This window comes from Gastrolobium bilobum, unplaced genomic scaffold, assembly GCF_033153095.1.
Source record: "Gastrolobium bilobum isolate Gb01-03AN ecotype WA unplaced genomic scaffold, APGP_CSIRO_Gbil_v1 utg11336, whole genome shotgun sequence".
Taxonomy (NCBI): Eukaryota; Viridiplantae; Streptophyta; class Magnoliopsida; order Fabales; family Fabaceae; genus Gastrolobium; species Gastrolobium bilobum.
The window spans coordinates 35,090-55,530 of NW_026898076.1; the positions used below are offsets into that span (position 1 = coordinate 35,090).

The 20,441-nt window shown below is 34.0% G+C and overlaps 5 protein-coding genes across 6 annotated transcripts; 2 read left to right on the forward strand and 3 right to left on the reverse strand.

The window, feature by feature from the left end:
* The first annotated feature begins 2,989 nt into the window (after positions 1–2,989).
* LOC133312683 (uncharacterized) lies at positions 2,990–5,647 on the forward strand. The gene is made up of 6 exons (XM_061513927.1): positions 2,990–3,148; positions 3,272–3,321; positions 4,336–4,636; positions 4,727–4,915; positions 5,083–5,265; positions 5,402–5,647. The coding sequence occupies exons 1-6, from the start codon at positions 2,990–2,992 to the stop codon at positions 5,645–5,647; spliced, it is 1,128 nt and encodes a 375-aa protein (XP_061369911.1).
* Positions 5,648–6,897: 1,250 nt separating this feature from the next.
* LOC133312654 (uncharacterized) lies at positions 6,898–8,809 on the forward strand. Its single transcript, XM_061513891.1, has 4 exons — positions 6,898–7,219; positions 7,319–7,377; positions 8,019–8,136; positions 8,495–8,809. The coding sequence occupies exons 1-4, from the start codon at positions 6,993–6,995 to the stop codon at positions 8,571–8,573; spliced, it is 483 nt and encodes a 160-aa protein (XP_061369875.1). The 5' UTR covers positions 6,898–6,992; the 3' UTR covers positions 8,574–8,809.
* Positions 8,810–9,236: 427 nt separating this feature from the next.
* Positions 9,237–10,270, reverse strand: LOC133312653 (uncharacterized protein At4g14100-like). 2 transcript variants are annotated; one of them, XM_061513888.1, is made up of 2 exons: positions 9,780–10,270; positions 9,237–9,652 (listed from the first exon to the last, which is right to left on the reverse strand). In XM_061513888.1, the coding sequence occupies exons 1-2, from the start codon at positions 10,255–10,257 to the stop codon at positions 9,471–9,473; spliced, it is 660 nt and encodes a 219-aa protein (XP_061369872.1). In that variant the 5' UTR covers positions 10,258–10,270; the 3' UTR covers positions 9,237–9,470. The 2 variants fall into 2 exon arrangements, with proteins under 2 accessions (XP_061369872.1, XP_061369874.1); XM_061513890.1 differs by having other exon boundaries at positions 9,237–9,657; positions 9,776–10,270.
* Positions 10,271–11,378: 1,108 nt separating this feature from the next.
* LOC133312665 (succinate dehydrogenase assembly factor 2, mitochondrial-like) lies at positions 11,379–13,501 on the reverse strand. The gene is made up of 4 exons (XM_061513907.1): positions 13,185–13,501; positions 12,944–13,070; positions 11,885–11,953; positions 11,379–11,777 (listed from the first exon to the last, which is right to left on the reverse strand). Exons 1-4 carry the CDS (start codon positions 13,382–13,384, stop codon positions 11,631–11,633), a joined length of 543 nt encoding a protein of 180 aa, XP_061369891.1. The 5' UTR covers positions 13,385–13,501; the 3' UTR covers positions 11,379–11,630.
* Positions 13,502–14,478: 977 nt separating this feature from the next.
* On the reverse strand, positions 14,479–16,848 carry LOC133312687 ((+)-neomenthol dehydrogenase-like). Its single transcript, XM_061513929.1, has 4 exons — positions 16,732–16,848; positions 16,140–16,398; positions 15,860–16,054; positions 14,479–15,131 (listed from the first exon to the last, which is right to left on the reverse strand). The coding sequence occupies exons 1-4, from the start codon at positions 16,821–16,823 to the stop codon at positions 14,736–14,738; spliced, it is 942 nt and encodes a 313-aa protein (XP_061369913.1). The 5' UTR covers positions 16,824–16,848; the 3' UTR covers positions 14,479–14,735.
* Positions 16,849–20,441: the final 3,593 nt, after the last annotated feature.

Genomic DNA, 20,441 nt, shown 5'->3' on the forward strand with positions numbered 1-20,441 from the left:
ATAGGAATTGTAAGAAGCTTACGGGAGCTTCCATAAGAAAGGAGAGAGACAAAGAGATAAAAAGAAGACAAAGTACATCTTAGACTTTGAGCACAATTTCATTACATTTTGGGGGTGTGGGGTTTTCTTTCTTTATTAGGTGCTTTGTTAGGTTGGTTTTTAGAGAGACTTAAAATTTTTCATAATCCAATTCTATTTTGTTAACTTATATATAATAGTTAACTTCCTTTAGTTATTTGATAATTTAATTTAACAGTCAACCTGTTGTTTCTTTGGATCAAAATAAAATCAATTGCATTAAATTTTTTTAAGGTGTACTTATTACATTTCCTTCCTCTTTAATTTTAAAAGATTATACTATGCTTTTTAAGAGAAGAAAATGTATTACACTTTAGTTCATACTAATATAAACAGACTTTTTAAGGAACTAAAATGATTTTTTGAACGCCTCAATGATATTTAGAATAATAAATAGCTAAAAATTACTCTTAAGAAACTCATTTATATCAAGTGTAGCACATCTTAATCTATCAAGAGACAAAAGTACAATTTATTAAAATAGAGCGAAGGACATTAAAATTTGAACATTTTTTTAATAAAGGAAATTGAAATTTATTATTGAAGAAATAAAAAAGATGAGAAACTTAATGAATTTAATAATGACTCAAAATAGTATAAAGAAGTTCACCAAATAATCTTAAGCAGTTGCAGTAACTTTTTTTGTTGAGTTTCTTTGAAACCTGTTCTCATTAGTTCTTTTCCCATCACAAGAACTCGAAAGAGCGATCAATATGTCACATTTTTTACATTTATATACCAAACTGTCATGTGAATAATAAAATTTACCGGATTGCCATGTGTTGAAGTTCGCTACAATTGGTAGCAAACTTGATAGTCAATGATTTTTTGACACGTGACACACTTCGCAAAAAAAGCTAACTGAATGAAGTTCTCTACTAAGGGTAGGGAACTTGGTGTGATATGTGACACAATCTCGTTATGTTATGTGGCACAATCTCGTGACCTTCCGAAGTAATTGGTGATTGGTACATTAATTGTGATTGATACAATCAAAAGTTAATCCCATTGGTACACTAAATTGTGATTGATGATTGATATATTAATTGTGATTGGTACATTAATGAGATTGTGCCACATAACACACCAAGTTCGCTACCCCTAGTAGCGAACTTAGTCCAGTCAGTTTCTCGTGCAAAAAGTGTGTCACATGTCACGAAATCATTGCTACCAAGTTTGCTACCAGTTGTAGCAAACTTGGACATATGACAGTCAACTTTTTCTGCGAAAGTTTGTCATGTGTCGTGAAACTATTGACGACCAAGTTCGCTACCAGTCGTAGCGAATTTCAAAGCGTGGCATTCTGGTAGAAAATATTATTTACATGATAGATTGGTAAAAAATTGCATTAAATGTGACAGTCTAGTCACTATTCCCAAGAACTCTGATGATGGCATTGGTTTTTTCAGATCCACAGTCAACCTTATTCACTCTACCAAGCTGGGTGCATAGTAGGAAATTTTTTTAATATAGTCCAGGACCATCGTGATCTTTCCATTAAAATATTGACACTTTGACCAATTTTTTTTCTTTCTTCTCTCTCCCCTCAACTTTTTCTCGGAACAGTGACCATTGTGTTATGTTTGGCAAAAAAATTTACCAGACTGCCACGCCAACGGTAAATTTTGCCAAAATGTCACGCGGCATATTTCGCTACATTGTGTAGCGAAATATGTTTGCATATAATTTGCTACACAGTGTAGCGAAATATGCCATGTCAGGTTGCACATTTAGAAAAAATGACACGTGTCAAGCAGGCAGAACCCAAGCATAATTCGCTACACAATGTAGCGAATTTATGCCTGCTTGACACATGTCATTTTTGCTGACTGTGCAGCCTGACATGACATATTTTGCTACACTGTGTAGCGAATTATATGCAAACATATTTCGCTACACAATGTAGCGAAATATGCCGCGTGACATTTTGGCAAAATTTACCGTTGGCGTGGCAGTCTGGTAAATTTTTTTGTCAGACGTGGCAAAATGGTCACTCTCCCCTTTTTCTCTCACCTCAATGTCACCAATATTTTTTTTTTGCTTCCGGAGGACACAAACTTCGCTCGCATAGTAGAACCTTGAGGTCAGTTCCCTGATCTCATAAAGTGATACCCTTTTTTCTTCTTTTTCAGCTACCATAAGAGTTGCACCATATGTAACACTTGTTGTCTACGTGGTCATGTCTTTTTTCTTTTCTTTTTTCCCTCTCTCCATTTTCCCTTTGCTTGTTCCAATTGTAGGAGATTTATTGGTGCAGAATAATACAGAAGATAAATGGGCTTTTATTATAAGAAAATTTTCCTTCAAAAATACAATTTCATCAAGAACACACCACTATTTCTTTTCTCAAATATTTTCCTCTCAAATGAGTACTTCAGTACTATTGAGTTGTATACATTTAATAGTATCCGTGATCAATTTGATTTTGATTGTGGTAATAATTATAGGAATTAATTGTAAATAAAATTGATTGACGAGAGACATCAATTCTTTGATTTTAGCGTTAATTTTTAGAGTAATTTGTGACTTGATTGAAGCTCGACAGTAATGGTGAAGCCCAAAATTAGTGTATATAATTACCTTTATACAAAGGAAAAAATACACATACGAATTATCACTCTACATATTCCATTGTTTAATAGGTACTCCTTTTCCCACATTTTCTTCTCCCCTGCATTCCTCTATCTATAGTTCTATACAACATTTGGCATTCATATTTTTAGATTAAAACAATCTTTTTCCCATTTTATTTTAAATGTGAGTTGCATCCACCTATGACTTAGGCTAGTTTTGTGGTGCATGCTTTGACATTTTATTTTTACATTTTTTAATTTTTTTTTTTTTTCCTTTTTAGAACTTTGAAGTTTGTTTTATAACACCAATCCACAGATTGCGATTTTTGGGAGGAAGAATGGCTAATAGTAACAGGACAATGATGAATAGAACAATTCTGCATGATCTCTATGAGAAGCACAGAAAGAGTCCTTACTATGACAATCTCTGTCGCCCTGTTTCAGATTTGCTTCCATTGATTGCCTCTGGAATCAGAGGTGTCACTTCCAATCCCGCGGTATTCTGATTCTTCTTCTTCTTCTTCAGCTTCCATGTTAAAAGTAATATTCTTTTGCTTTTAGTTTTATCTATTTTCTGTGTATTGGCTTTAATTCAAGTACACTGTTCTCACGTGTTGCAGATTTTTGAAAGAGCTATATTATCCTCAAATGCTTACGATGAGCAGTTTAGGTGATTTTTTTAACTTGTACTTAGGTTTGCATTAGATTACTTCTTTAAAAGAATAAAAAACGAAATCCCCAGCCATGTTCTTATTTTAATTGAACGCAGAAGTGGTGTCTTACCTCACTTATTGGGAAAAGGTTTATATTATGCTTCTTGTTTTCTTTCTCTCTTCTGACATGAGTAAGTTGTCAAGGTAAAATAAAATTGCATTCAATGAGCTAGAGGCATATATTTTAGTTGCATAAGGGGAAAAACAAATTTTAGTTAATGAAACCGGTGAACTCTTATTCTGATATTTGGTATTGGAGAAAATTGAGAATTGTGCCAGAGGTAAATTAACTTGTGATTTGAGCTTATGCAAAGACGAGGATGTTAAGGTGGATGTGTAGTTATACGAGGATGGATAAGATAAGAAAGTAAGATATTCGATGAAAGGTAGGAGTACTACCGGTAGCTGAGAAGATGAGAGAACATAGATTGAGGTGGTTTGGACACGTAATGAGAAGGCCCCTTGATGCTCCCGTAAGAACAGAAGTTTGTTATCAAGAGCTCAACACAATAAGAGGTAGAGGTAGACCGAAACTTACTAGGAGAAAGGTAATAAAACAAGATTTAATGGAGTGAAATATAGATTGGCGGACGGTATTGCCTTAGAACGGAATGGAGAAAAGCTATAAGCATGGTGGAGGGTTAGACTCGGTGTTATTCTTATGTTCCAGATGATCCCTTTTTAGTCCTTTTCCCCTCTTCTTTTTTTCCCTTTCTTTTTTTACTTTTATTTATTTATATATATATATTATTATTCTATTTATTTATTTTTATTTTTACTTTTATGTTCTTTTTTTTCTCAACCTTTTTGTATCTTTCATTTGAGTTTATCTACCACTGACCCCAATTAATTTGGGATAAAGGTGTTGTTGATTTTGATGTTGATGTTCATGAGAATATGCAACTGATGCATGTTAACATTTCTTTCTTTATGATATAAAAATATTATTAATTTGATTATCGGTCAAGCAGGGAGTTGATAGAGGCAGGGAAAGACATTGAAAATGCTTATTGGGAATTGGTTGTGAAGGATATACAGGATACTTGCAAACTAATGGAGCCAATTTACAATGAAACAGATGCGTTAGATGGGCATGTATCTGTTGCAGTTTCCCCCAAGCTTGCAAATGATACCGAAGGGACAATAGAGGCAACAAAATGGCTTCATAAAATGGTTGGATGTCCAGGTGTTTACATCAAAATTCCTGCAACTGATGAATCCATCCCTGCTATAAAGGAGGTCATTTCTCTGGGGATAAGTGTAAATGTCACTGTAAGTTTGTTACGGGCATTCTGATGTCACGAAAATTTGATCCTTGCAGGCTGCAATAGCAATATACTCATCATTTGTGTATTTGAACAGCTCATATTCTGTCTCCCTAGATACGAGGAAGTAATTAATGCATACTTGGATGGCCTTGAAGCTGCTGACATGACTGATCTCTCTAAGTTAACAAGTGCAGCAGCTTTCTACATCAGCAGAGTGGATGTTACAATTGACAAGAAACTTGAGCAAATTGGTACCACTGAGGCTGTTGATCTCAAAGGAAAGGTGCAAAACATTTTATTTTCTTATATCTAACTATCTTTAAATATATAAATTAAGAGTCATTACATACGTAAAGGATAATAATGAGTGTAAGATTTATACAGGAGTAAGTTGACCCTTCCTTATATATACACATTTTGTTTTTCCTGAAAATGTTACAATTTTTTTAGGCCGCGGTTGCTCAAGCAGTCTTAGCTTATCAGCTTTACCAGAAAAAGTTTTCTGGTCCAAGATGGGAGAGCCTAGAGAAGAGAGGTGCCAAGAAACAGAGGCTGATGTGGGCCTCAACAAATGTGAAAAATCCTGCTTACCCTGACACCTTTTATGTTGATTCTCTTATTGGACCAGATACGGTAAGCCATATCAGTTGCATATCTATTAACTTGATTTGGTGACCATGTAATTTAATACAGGTTAATGTTGGTAAGCACAAGCTAAAAGGTGAAGGTGATCATTCATTAACCTTGTTATTTTTTGGTACCTCTACAGATTTCAACCATGCCAGACCAAGCTCTTCAAGCATTCATGGACCATGGCATTCTTTCAAGAACCATTGATGCAAAAGTATCAGAGGCCCAGGACATTTACAATGCAATTGAGAAATTGGGGATTGATTGGAGTTCTGTTGGATCACAACTGGAACATGAGGTGCTGGATTCTTTCTCAAAAAGCTTTGACAATGTGCTCGAATGCTTGCATAAGAAGGCTAAGACTAGAGAATTCATCAGACCATAGACCGTGCTTTCAGTTTAATCAGTACGATTCTTAGCCAAAAAATATTAGGCACTTTTCTTCTATGACACTGGATGCATATGCAGCATGGTATTTATGCTGTTAAAGTTTGGAACTTGGCTTGCAGCTAAAATTTTATCACCCGATAATAATTTGCTTTTTCTTTTCTTTGCCTATTCCAATCGGTGATGAATAATATTACCACTTCCACCCTCTTTCCTCTTTAACTAATTCTTTTCGAAAGATTGAAGACACAAACCATATGAATTAACTGCCAATTTTCAGACTTGAGATTATAACTTCATAATACTAAATCTTTAAGAATTTGTGCGAGTGTCCATTAACCATATTTTAAGTCATTAAGCTTGGAACCTGCCCCTACCAACCCAAGAAGATAATCTTGTCTTGCACGATTCAGTTAGAATGTAGGTCGTTAGTTAAGAAAAGCAAAATGAAATATTACCCCACTCACACTGGCGAAGGTACAAGAGCATTTCTTAAAATCGATCCAACCATGCCAGCTTTCCAATGTCGTAATTTTGCCATGTCAACATTGTCCAATCAAATGTTGACGGTTTGATTAATTATTACGCTCCTACTCAGCAGAATGGAGAGAGAGAGAGAGAGATATATATATATATATATATATATATATATATATATATATATATATATATATTCATATTTCTAGTTTGGATTTCCAATGATAAGCCGGGTTCAATGGCATAAATACATTGCAGTTTAATGCAAAATAGGCATTTTGACCATTGTGATATAATTTTTTTTTTACTGGATTGATTAAAAAATTTAAATATTTTTTCAAAATAATACCAAGTCGCGTACCCAAGATTTTTTTATGATGAAAATAAATATTAAAATTACAAATATTATTAGGATTAAAGAATATCCTAACTATTACAAATATTTTTTATAAAGGTGTTAACTATTAGGACAAATAATATGTTATTATTAAAAAAAAAAAACTATTTTCATATATAATATTAAAAAATCAAAGTTCCACGCCTCTCCCCTAGATCCGCATCTGTGCACAAGTCCCGTATTTTTCTTCGTCGCGTCTCACGAAAATTACAGTCTTTGACATTAAAATTGGGTCGAAAATCCATGCAAAATATATTAATAAGACATTGTTCATTTGTCCAAAGGGGATAAAACAAGAAAGTGAGAAAGAGCTTGTGTGGTGAGGATGACACGCTTTCCACGTAGGCATGAGACATATTTGCACATTCTCCCCCTTTGTTTCCACAACCATTCTCGTTGCTTCTCTTATCTTCTTCTTGTCTCTCTTTTCTCTGTGATACTGATTTAGAGGAAGAGTAAAGAAAAAAAAATGGCCTTGCAAGTGCAGGCACACACTAAAATCAGCCTTCACACAGCACCCACTGCCAATACTAGCATTCGAAGACCCTTCAACCCTTTAGCTCTGAAATCATCATCCTTCTTCTGTGGTTCAATCAACCTATTACTTCATCCTAATCAACACCATCTTACTTCAGGGGCACCCAGGATTTCCATGCGCGTGGCTTCCAAGCAAGCCTATATCTGTCGCGATTGCGGGTTTCCTAATTTTCATCTTTACCCTTTTCATCATTCAATATCAATGGAGTTGTTGTTTACTTGTTTGAATACACAGTGTTAATATTTTGATAAATGCAGATATATTTACAACGATAGGACTCCTTTTGAAAAGTTGCCTGATAGCTACTTCTGCCCTGGTAATTGCTTCTGACTTCACCCTACCCCTTCTATTACTATTACAAACACCCTCAATCTTGTTTATTTAAAATGCAATTTTACCATGTAATATTGATCCTTCATTACATCAATCTTATAAATTCTTAAACTTTTTCCGATATAATAAAAATAAAAGAGATATGTAGAGTTAAGCTCTCTCATAATGTAAAAACCTGCTCAAAAGTAAACTTCTCTACATAATGCATCAAGATGTTAGCCTTGAATTTTAGTGAATTAAGATCAACATATACTTCAAATTAAATTAAAGAATACATGATTACTTGTGCACTCTACAAATGAACTTATTTTAGAGGAACTTATGGCTAGTATCACAATGATATGGATAAAGAAAGAAAAATGTGGTTTGGAATGGTTAGACAACTCTTATTAGAACTTAAAAGCATGTCATTAGGATTGGTCTAGTAGTGAGGGACTTGAGTAGTTTGCATAAGGTCATAATTAATATGGGATGTCAAGTTCACTATTGTGTTTAGTCTATTAGCCCATTGATGAAGAAGGTATCCCTTGCTTTGGACCACTTCACATTTGGTCAAAGAGTTAGTTCATTCCGATAGTTTCAGCATTGGAAAACTGCTTTATAATTGCCATTAATGTTTTGCAGTTTGTGGTGCTCCAAAACGAAGATTTAAGACCTATGCACCAGCTGTCACAAAAAACGCAAATGATACAGCTGTTAGAAAGGCACGAAAAGCCGAAGTACAGAGAGATGAAGCAATTGGGTGAGCCATAAATCTGCATTTGTTTCTATGCCCGGCATTATGAGCTTGTTTGATTGTGTTATGCTTTTTTAAAAAAAAAAAAAAAAAAATCTGTTAATGAAATAGATATTTTCTGTGTTTGTTTTGAAAGTTAAAAGTCAAAACACAAAACAAAAACAATTTATATATGTTCTCTAAATTTGATTATAAAAACTAAAAAGTAGTTATAACTTTTAAAATTAATTTTACAAAACAGGTCTCATCAAATAGGGTTTTTTTTTGTTCTGAAAATTAAAAAATTATTTTTGAAAACAGAATTCAAACAGCCATTATCCCAGCTTAATTTCAGTATTAATGTTATGCAATCTATTTTGCACAGGAAGGCACTTCCTATTGCGGTTGTCGTGGGAATTGCTGTGCTGGCTGGATTATATTTCTATCTGAACAGCGTATACTAGGCTGAATGTTGGGTATATTCTAGGATTTTTCATCCATCTTGAACAAAATGTATAAAGCCAGCACTTTAATGATTTTGGTATTTTCGACTGAAAACCAAATATTGACATTTGCCAGAAAGATCGAGATAGTAATAATTTACGAGTAGGACAATAAACTGACAGGTAGTTATGGTAGCAGAGTTAATTCATTGTAGCTATATGAAAGGCTTTAATTCAAGAGAGAAAACATATAATTGAAACTTGAAGTTGGTGCAGGATTGAATTCGTAAGATACCCCAAGCCTGCGATCCCAAGGAAGATATTCATGATATATCATACACTGATGTTGGTTGTTCCATTTGTAATCAACTTACATTGCGGGGAGCAATATGTGTGCAGACATCAAAAGGAAAAGTGGAAAACTATTCCATCAAACTAATCAAACTATAATGGGCCTAAATGAGCAAATTGGGTGTGACTCTGCTATCAATTTAGTATCTTCATACTGATTTATTCTGAGATGGTTGGCGTACCATAAGTAAATACAAAAACATTAAATAGGTGGATCTTTTCAAAGTTTATGAACCTTATTTAAGGCCTTCGTATGATCTCATCACATGAAAAAAAAAATCCTACTTAACAATATATTTTTACAAACATAAACCTCACCCACTTTTACGGCAGATTTAAGGGCCTATTTCAATTTACTCAAGGTCCAAAGGACTACTACAGTTCATTATTTCTAAATGAGCTGAGATGACATGTACTACTTTTGCTTTATCTCAGTGCTCATAAGAGAAAACTACACTAAGAATCATGCCTTGTGCAAGACTTAAGACTTAATTATTATTATGCATCCAATCCAACAAAACTAAAAACATGTCTTATTACATAAAAGTGCATATGCGGGTTTCACAATTACTCGGCTCTCATTAATGTCCCAAGATAACCACCATGAACAGCAGATTCTAGATCTAATAAGGGGCGAGCACTCCTCTTCTTCTGTGTCTTGGCCTCACTAAAACAGTACACAGGAGCCTGCCAGTTTTCATCTTCAAGCACTGCACCGACCTCAAATGTCATCACATGAGCTGTCATTCCTGCACTCACCAAAATAGGAAAGTGATACATATATCTATATAAAAATTAAAGACTAATTAACAAGATAATTAATTGTGATTAATTGGAAAAAGAGAGTGGCACATAGTAACTAACTAACTAACTAACCGGAGCTGAGGAAGATCCACTTAACAGGTCTTTGAGTGAGGACATCCTCGTAGTACAATATGAACTCAACTTTCTCCCACACGTTGCAGAGGAAATTGTCAACACGCTGCTGACCCAAATAGGTAGCACCATCCATCCAATTAGGGCGGAGAATACCAACATCGAAATGAAGGACTTTGCAAGTGTTGTTGAAGGGTTCGAATGTATAGATAAAGGAGGTGCCATTGTTCCATTCGAGGTCATATTTGAGGACACCGAGCTGATGTTGGATGATGTTGAAGTTGCGACCATTGGGCCAGTCATACCATAAGTCAACTTTCTGGAGAGAACCGCTTCTGTTGATGAAAAGCACTGAGTGGAACTGATGAGGCCACGCAACTGGAGTTGGATCCCCATCAATGTCGTCCCCTATCGACGATGCCAACAGTTGAAGAAAGAGGAATACCAACAAACAAACAGCTTCTCTTGCAGAGGCCATTGCTAAATTTTGGTTGAGAATGAAAACAAGATGAGGTCCAAATTATTCTTCAGGTCAATAGGGCTTTTCACATCACAACGGCACGTGAAAATTGTTGACGGTCCATTCCCTGTGATACAACTTTGCCCCTCCTTTTTTTTTTCACCACCTCGCTAACCTAAAAAGAAAACAGTAATTTTTTTTAAAAAAAATAGATGAATTGCTTTGGTTCGGTTTTTTATTTTATTTTTGCTTATGGGAGAACCAAAGTAAACTGAATTTGTATCACTATGTGGTAAGTTATATATTTTTATAATTTATACACTTTTAAATAATTGAATTTTAACTTATTGCCGAATTAATGAAAACATATATATATATATATATATATATATATATATATATATACCTATTTATTGTCTATATTTCTCCATTATTTTTTATTAAAAATTTTAGACAAATTGATTATACATTGGTTTGTGATAAGTTGGGTTGAACAGATGAAAGCAGGTGTTTCTATTTACGGATGCGTTGTAAAAATGTCTAGTAATGATGAATCATCCAACAATCCGATGAGTGATAATTAAGGATGTGTGTGTTACTTAAAGAAGGGGATGAATGTGCTTCGAGCACAAGATAAAAGGGTGAAAGCTGTAACAATGATGAAGCACAAGATAAAAGGGTGAAAGCTGTAACAATGATGGTAAGCCTTATGAATACTGAAAATATGTTCCCCTCATTCACTATGGGGCCATGCCATATATAGACGAAGTGTATGGAGGTTGTGCAGAGTGATTTTGCATGTTGTGCTTCATGGGTGGTTATGTATAATGAAGGTGAATGAAAGAGAGTGATCCAGTGAAAATACTTAATGCATATTATGTAGTGGGGTGAGAAAATTAAGAACATTTAACTGGTCTAGATTGGTTTATATATTGGTTTCATCTTGGCCCTGTTGGGCAACTACCATCAAATTAATGAAACCATTCCATGTAACAATGATAACCTTGTTTTATTTCTTTGTTCTCAACATAATGAACATACGCAGAACAATAACATATAAGGAAAAAAAAAAGTTCTAAGAACATTGGCAATGATACATTTCAACTCCTACCAAACACATCCTAAAATGAGATTTGTTGGAAGAGGAAAAGAAGAATCCAGAATCAAGCATTTTAAACAAGAACATATAATCACTCACAACAGATATAATACGATTGCAAAACAAAGGTTAAAACAAGTCACAATCTTCTAGGTTTCACCCCTTTTGCTGATCTCCAAGCAGCTAATACAAACCTTCAAATTGCAGTTACACAGCCCTTATTTATAGTAACAAAAATGGTAGACAAGAGACTTATTCATTATTACAAATCACAAGATCGTTTATTCTCAAGCTACTGATTCCCAGTAATTGGACCGTCCCGACCTTTCTTGATGTCATCCCAGCCTCTTACCCATGGTTGGCCAGGTGTTGCTCTTGTTTCGGGAGCAGAATAGCTCTCAAGATTCTTCATAACTCTTTCCCTCACTGCAGTAAAGACCTAAGCAATAAACGACTGGCATGAGAATTTTACCCCAAAGAATAAAAAAAATAAAACGAAATAACCAAATAGGGATTTCATCATTTAAATAATGTAACGAGACTCACTGGATTTATGCTCACTGATTCTGGGGGTTGCTCCTGCCCAGATATCCAGCTCCATAAATCTGGATTCTCCTGCACAACACAAATAGAATTTTTGAAGACATGAACTCAAGTCAACAGCTCTGTCAGTCAAACTTAAGCAACTAATCGGTATCTCGTTTCGAATTTTCATTAGAACTTGGAAGTAAATCCAACAAAACCTTGGCACAAACTACAGTTGTCACTCCCCTTTCTTAATTTACAAACTCAAGATCTAGTTTGGATCATAAAGGTGTACAAAATTAGTAAGTTCGAGAGGCACTGATAATTGGATTAAGTCTCACCGACATTTTATGGATTAATCTCAATCTCACCACTCCATCCTTTATTTTTTATTTTATTTTTTTTGGTTTCCCAAGGTATCCTCCGGCCGACATTCGAAGACTAATCCTTTCGAGGCGGGAGTCACATTAAGCGGGTAAACTTCTCCCAACAAAGCCTTTTCCATACACACGGCCAGGGGTCAATCCCTGTCAGCATGCTTAAGGAACCCAGTTATCTACCAACTGTGCTGGGCTTTGTTGGTACTCCATCCTTTATTTTACTGAAGGAAAGATGTTAAATTTACAATTGAAAAGATTCCAAACATAAAAATCCCCTCTTATAGGAGATACATCAATGGCTAACAGGAAAAATAACCTGAATTCAAGAACTGGTGCATTGAAAAAAATTCTGGAACTTCGCACAGATGGAATTAATAGAATGAAGTCCATTTTCATGTACAAACAGAACAAAAACTCATTTCCAAAACACCCCTATCAAATATATTCACAGGTTAACTCCAAAATTCAGGACATTAGACCATGTATATTGTTGAAGGTCTTGAGTTTAGAATTTTCTAGATAGCATTGCAATCATACTAAATATCAAGTTCATCTCAAATCAAACAGCTTCTGGATTTTAACTAGAAAAATTCCAAACACTAAACATTAAAACTCCGGCTACTCAGTGTCATTGGCGTGGAATATCATGTCATGGTTGAAACACAATCATTATTATTAAGTAAAGAGGAAAACCAAATACCAAGTGGAGGACATGAATGAGAGCTTGAATACGATTTTCATCCAAGGAGTGAATATTGTCCTCTACCCATTTTCCGAGAATCAAATCGAGTTCGAGGAACCCTCGTTGCTTGCTTCTATACAATAACCTATTGGATCATTCATTAATCATACCTCACTCATCAATCATATATATCAAAACAGGATCATCAAATAAACAAATAAAAAAGTAAGAAAGAAAGAGTGAGAATGAGAAGGGGAACCTGTTGAATAGGCGTCTTTTGGCTTCTTGGTTAGATAAATCGATTTGGAGCGAGTGAGGATCAGAGTCGTTACTAGTAGTCTGAGAAGTGTAAGGGGAAAACGAAGAATACAGAAAAAGAGGATTTGTTGGCAGTGGCGAGGAGGATTTGAGAACTCTGTGAACGTTGATTACAAATCTTCTCATATACAAAGAAGCCATTATTATAATTTGATTCTTTTTTCTTTGATCTTCTCGTACACAGAGATTTATAACGAGGAACCTTTCTGGCCATCTTGCTACCGTGGCTTTCCTTCCTCCACACCACGCCACCTAAACAAACAAGGAAAACGCAACCACTTCTATTCTATATTACCGGACCCCCAAAAAAATAAAATACTCTTTTCTTTTAATAAAAAAGGTAGGATATATTTACAAAAAAAAAAAAAAAAGGTAGGATATTGTTTACCAAAAAATAAAATAAAAAAATAAGATATTGTAACAATCAATTAGTATTACTACTAATATTACTATCAATCAATTTCACCGTTAGATTGATATATTGATCCAGTGGTTATATTTATTTTTATCTTTGTATGGTTATGATTCCTCATATTTATTGTTTTCACATCAAATATGGGGAATCAAAACTACACAAAGGTAAAAATAAATATAAAGTATTAAATATGAGAAATCATAGCCACACAAAGATGAAACTAAATATAACCGTTAATCAATATAACCGATCTAACGGTGAAATTAATTGGTAATAACATGAGTATAATACTATTTGGTTGTTACAATATTCTTCCTCTAATAAAAATTCTTTAATATTCATATACGTTTCAAGATTTAGTTTGAGAAAATTTGAATTCCTATTTTCAAAAAAAGAAACGAAAATTTGTATTCCTAGTCAAGCCTCAATTGTACCCTTAAATTTAGATAATTATGTCATCAATTTGATTTTGATTTTTAAGAAAAGCTTACTATTTGGCATTGCGAGGGATAGAGAAAAGAAGGATTTGTTTGCCCTTTTTTTATGCTAATTGTAAGATTATTTGCATTTAATGAATTTAGCAAAAACTTATTGAGAAAAGGCAAGATAGTATATATTTTAAGGGAAATATGTTTATATGAGACAGACAAACATATAAAAAAGTGGATAAGATCAATTTTTAATTTCTTTCTCTTCTCTTTAGTGAATTTTATCCATTTTTCGTATGATGCATGAGATATATGAGAATTTACCTTTGGTACCAAGTATGAACTCGCCACTAACGGAATATGTCTTAAAACATGATACAGAATAATAGCATTAAACATGGTAAGACTTCCAAGGGATGATCATGAAAGTGTCTCAAATAATCTAATGGGAAGTCACATTGACGAATTGTTAGGAAAATTTATCATTTCATCCCAATCCCAAAATACGATGGTAGTCCTTGTATGATTATTTTCCCCAATTTATAATGAATAAGATTATTATTTTTGTTTTAAAATTTCTTCTTCGTTTTTGCAGCAGTCTGTGGAATAGGTCACAATTTGAATCTTCTAATCCCCAAATTCCCAGTGCTTAAAAGTTAATTTCCCGTCTCTCAGCAAAAAACTTCCCTGTAATTGCTTGGTCAGGAAGAAGAGAAAGCCATACTCCAGTATCAGCACCTACCTCAACTGTAACGCTTCCTGCATAACCTGTAAGAGCTGTTTTGACCGAACCAGGGCAATAGCAGTTAATATAAATTTTTTGACCATCAGGTCTCTCAGAAAGCTTCCTTGCCATAAACCTCGTATAAGCATTAACTGCTAATTTTGACACTGAGTAATCAGTAAACTTTTGAGGCCATCCTCCTGATTCCCAAGTTCCATCCTCTACTTGTTGCAGAAAAGTTGATACAATCCCATCAATCACTTCCTCTGAAAGGGATTCCACATCGCTTAATTGCTCCCTCAAAGCTTCATTCTCCAATCTCTGTTACCCCACCAATTCAGAATCAGTTTTTTATATAAGTGGAACAGCGTTTAGAATGTCACTTTTTGTCAAATTTTACCTAAATGTCACGTGAATAATACTTTTTACCAGATTGTCACGTGGGCGTAATTCGCTACGATTGATAGCAAATTACCTTCGTCAATGATTGTATGACACGTGGCACACTTTCGCAGAAAAAAACTGACGTATCATAATTCGCAACCAATTATAGCAAATTTGGTCGCAATATGACCATGTGTCACGAAATCATTAGCTACAAAATTCGCTACAGTGGTAGCGAATTATCCTAAGAAGCTTGCATCTAGAATTCAGACTAGCCCACAATCTCAAAGCAATTCCTCCTATCAGACTCAACCCATGTCACAAAGCAATCCCTTTCATAAAAGAGAGACCATCAAGAGTTCAGCACTACTAGACTACGGCCTCCACTCAGACAAGTCTAGAGGCGAATTCGCAGTTTCAGCAGCAATCAGTCCAGCAGACTCAGCCAATGACACGTGGCAGTCTGGTAAAAAGTATTGTTCACGTGTCATTTGGATAAAAAATTTGTCAAAAAAGTGACACTTTGGTCACTGTTTCGGTATAAATAGCAAGAGAAAGAAAAATTGCAAGAATCAAAAGTCACCAACATTATATAACTCAAGTAACTTAAACATTATGTAAGTAAAAATTAATTTTCGAAAACAACATATTTTTTCTTTACTTACATTTCGTTTGCCATTTAGTCGACCTAGGCGAGCGCTAACATTTACAATACGAGCACCAGCAGTGGATGTCTTCATTAATGGAATCATAGCTTCAATCATACGCTTGGTGCCATAATAATTTGTTTCAATAACCTTACGAGAATTTTCAACAGAATTATCAGACCCTACATTGAAATTAACACCTGCGTTATTTACCTGCAGATATATGATATTATTGCTTAAAAACATACAATAAGAGACATATGTTAAACTTCATGTGTTTTAGAAACTTAATAATTACCAGAATATCTAAGCCACCATAATTTTCCTGCAACCATTCTGCAAATTGGTTGATGGATGAAGAATCTAATATATCAAGTTGATGACAAGCCACGTCCAAACCACCTTCTTGCAAAACCTTAATCGATTCAACACCAACACTTGCATCTCTTGATGTTAGTATTACAGTTAATCCATGCTCAGCAAGTTGTCTAGAAATCTCAAAACCAATTCCTCTGTTTCCACCAGTAACCACCGCAACTGTGTCCTTAGACCACCACCTATGCATAACCACACAGTTCAAACACATATTCACTAATTCCGTGAATTAAGGATTGCCATCAACAGACACAATTCTCAAACTTGTGTGTTTTATTTATTTATTATTTTATCATAAAAAGAAATATATCAAAGGTTAAGATCCATTCCTGATTCATAAAAAGGATAGCATGTCAGAGAGAGAAGATACTAGAGAAAGTAAGAAAAAAAATTAAAATTAAAAAAATGAGTTTAAGGAATTGATTGCAATATAAAATGTTAGTAAAGACGTTGGATAAATGTTAAGGCAAACTACAATATAAAAATAACTATGCATCTATGTTTACTAATGAAACCTCTGGTGATCAGAATAAGGAATGGTCCTCAGAAGTGATATCTCTTGCGATCTCTTTTCTTTTCGCTCTTTTGATTTTTCTTTGTGCCCCATCGCTTTCTATCTCTTCGGATTTAGCACCAACGAAGATTAATTATACTCTGAAAGCTGGATTGGGAGTTTGGGAAAGTGGGACGTTGAAGTTGAGAGAGCATAGGAGCAAATGTATCACGCACCGGATGCAAAGGTTCAAATAGGTGGCAATGCATGCGAATAAAACTTTGATGCTACTTATGCATTAAGATTCAGTGTATTCCACCAATAAGAGCATTACACATCGTAGGAGAGATAAAAAATTTGACAGAAAAAAGAAAACTTTAACTAATATATAATATTTCTATTGATGGAATGTACCGAATTTTTTATGCACAGCACCAAATATTTATTCAATGCATGCATGCCACGTTGTTGGTTTAAGCAACTATGTTGGCCTTTTGGTCAAACGCTTAGAACTAAACTTCAGGCAACAGATCAACTAATTTTTATTTTACGCTGTTCCAAGAAGAAGAATTATTATTGGATGCAACTTTTATGTAAACTCCATTAATGTACTTTTTAAGATCAAAAGCATATATATTGTTCCTCTAGAGGAAAATTTTTATGCTCCAAATTGGGAACACACTTAACCTAACTAGTGTTGTATTTTCTTTTGCTTATTTTTTTTTTTTTTTTTACATGCTAAACTATGTTTGTTTGTTGCTTGTTAGTTGTTGTCGCTTAATCTAGTACTTATATAACAAAATAAAAAAATAAAAGAAATTTTGTAATAATTTCTTCATATATACATAGAAAAACACACATACACTTGAGATTCAAATTTGAACAAAGACACATGAAAAACATCCAATTATTATATCGTACGACACTAAATTCAAGGAAAGATATGCATTGTCGACTCAAATTCTAATATTTTTATTTTTATTTTTATTTTTTTATACAATAATAATTATGACCTCATATAAATTATTCAAATCTCTCCTTACTAAACCAATCTTAATGACTGATAATTCTCTTTTATTAGCAAAGGCTTACAACGTGTAACAAAACCATAGCTTCCAAAAAGAGAGAATAAATTGTTATCAAAAAAAAAAAAAAAGAGAGAATAAATAAAGAGTTAACATATCTATACTGATGGTTACTTTATCTCACGGCTATAGGGAGGTAAACAAGTGCGCCCATTGGCTCGCTCATCAGCCTGTATCAAATGAGGAAGGCTTCGTTGCTTATAATGCAGCTCCAGAAGGCCTAGTTCCTCTTCTAGAAGAGGATATAAGAGCTGTCACTAGCAATCAGTATAGATAGCAGATGGCTAGTTTAGATTTCATATTTCTAGTTTTGATTGTTTTGTTTTTCTTGTCTTTTTCTTTCTTGGGCTTTTAAGCCCTCCTTTTGTACCCAAAAAAAAAAAAGAGTTAACATAATTCCGTAATATCCTGAATTCAAATGAAATTTAACTCTCAAAGGAAAAGAATAAGTAAAACTGTAAAAGACTAGCATAATTTCTTTATAAAAAAAGACTAACATAATTTCATAATATCCTAAATTAAAATAAAATAGGAAACGAAATTAATAGCCTAAAGTTATGGTCCGAAACATGGCCCAAATTCATGCGTTTGTTTGCCTTGTCATCTCATGATTATTTCTTTCAAATATAATAATATCGAACGAGAAAAGTATTTTTTCGGTCACGGGAGATAAAGTTATTTCCAATGAAGTCAAAACGACGTCGTTTTGAGGATATTAGATTAAAAAATTATAATGATAAAGACTAATATAACCCTGCAATATATTATAATTATAAAAATATCTTGATTTCCGCCCAAAACGGCATCGTTTTGTGCTCACTGGAGATAACTTATCTCCATTGACTGGAGAAATTCTTTACTCATATAAAATATGCAAAATAAAAAGAAAATTATTTAGCACATAACTTAACATTGTTTTTATTCAATTTTAAAGTTAATAGAAATATACTTTAATATTGATATACTATATATGTAAAATATTCTCACACTACCACTAAATCTTGTGAAAATACTTTATTAATGAGTTTTATTGTGCTAACAATATGTATAAGATGTCAACCTTGTTAGATACTATGTTAATACTATTGGAATATGTATGGGTTATGAATAAGAAATGGGTTGAGGAAGAAAAAAAAAATAGGGAAGTTGAAAGGGAGTATAGGTTATAAGAAATCTCACATTAGACAACTAGTAGGAGGTGAGAAGGTATATAAGCTCCCACCTCACACTGCTAAATTGTCCCATGGGGCACTACATATTTTGTGGAGGGGAGATGAGCTAGATGGCCTTTGGTCAACCACACGCGCAGCCGTCGCTGTCGCCATCCGTCAAGCTTGGATCGATTCGGTTCGTGTGTGTGAGATAAAAAATAATTTTTTATTAAATTATTTTATTAATTTTTTGTCAAAAATACCTATGTCTTCTATCCATTGTTTCCCTCCGAATTATTCAAACTAAAACGTTGCTTCCCGCTATTTTTGAACCGAACTGGTTCTTACCTTTTGGTTTATTCTGAACCGAACCGGTGCGTTCGGTTAAATACGAACCAAACCGGTCACGGGTCGCATTGCTTGACCGCCATCCGTCGCGACGATTCATCGTGACTTTCCGGCGTCTATATACAGACTCCCTTCAGAAAATCCATCCGATTTTTTGCATTGTTACTCTGCTGGATTTTTTTTCATCTGTGCATGCATTCTTCCATTCTTTTCGATGTAATTCCTCAGGAACTCAGTTGTGTTCGTTCGGGCTGTTGACTGATAGTGTCATCATTCTTCAGACACAATCCGTTCTATTCTGGGAGATAAGTGTTCCTCAACCTTCGATATCAGTGAAGGAATAAATTGTCTTAAGGAGACACTTTTTGTGGACTCGAATTTCTTTCAGTATTCTGCATACATTGTTCATTCCTTTTATGTATTATGACATACCGTGAGTCTGTTCTTATTTTACTTATTGCAGTGTGATTGTTTATTTTATTTTAAATTTCTGTGTTACATAAGGATTCAAGTCTTTTGATGATCATTCAAGTCTTTTAAATTTCTTGGAAATCAGATTGAACAACTAAAAATAGATGATTGAAAGAGCTTAAGGTACTTTTCTAATGGACTGTTGTCAATCCTAAGAAGCACTGTAAAATCAAAGTTAAAAAGTGATCAAATGGTATACATATCATTATGTGATTAGAGGCCCTCTATCCTTAGAGTAAGGCCTGAAGGCTACCTCCTTTGAGGAGAAAGACACATTCTTTGGCCCCCAATAATTTTCCAAGAATTTACTAGAGACAAAGTTTGAACCCCTGACCCAAGCAAACTTTAGGAGCTCAGTTGCCAACTAAGCTATCCTTGGAGGTTTAAACTGATATAAGATATCAAATCTCATATTTTAAATAGAAGATATCTTCCTAATCTTTAACTCATGTGAAAAAAATATTATTGTTCATATCTTGATAAGTAAACTCTTAAATTCCTTGTTGATATACCCTTCGTAAGCATATAAGTTAATTAACACCACATTTGCTTGCATTAAAATGTAACTTCCTTTATTTCTAGGATAAAAGGAATGTGATTTTACTATGATGATAGCTTAATTGGTGCTAGAAAATTGAGCAGATAAAGGTAAAAGTATATGTTCGATACTTTAAGCA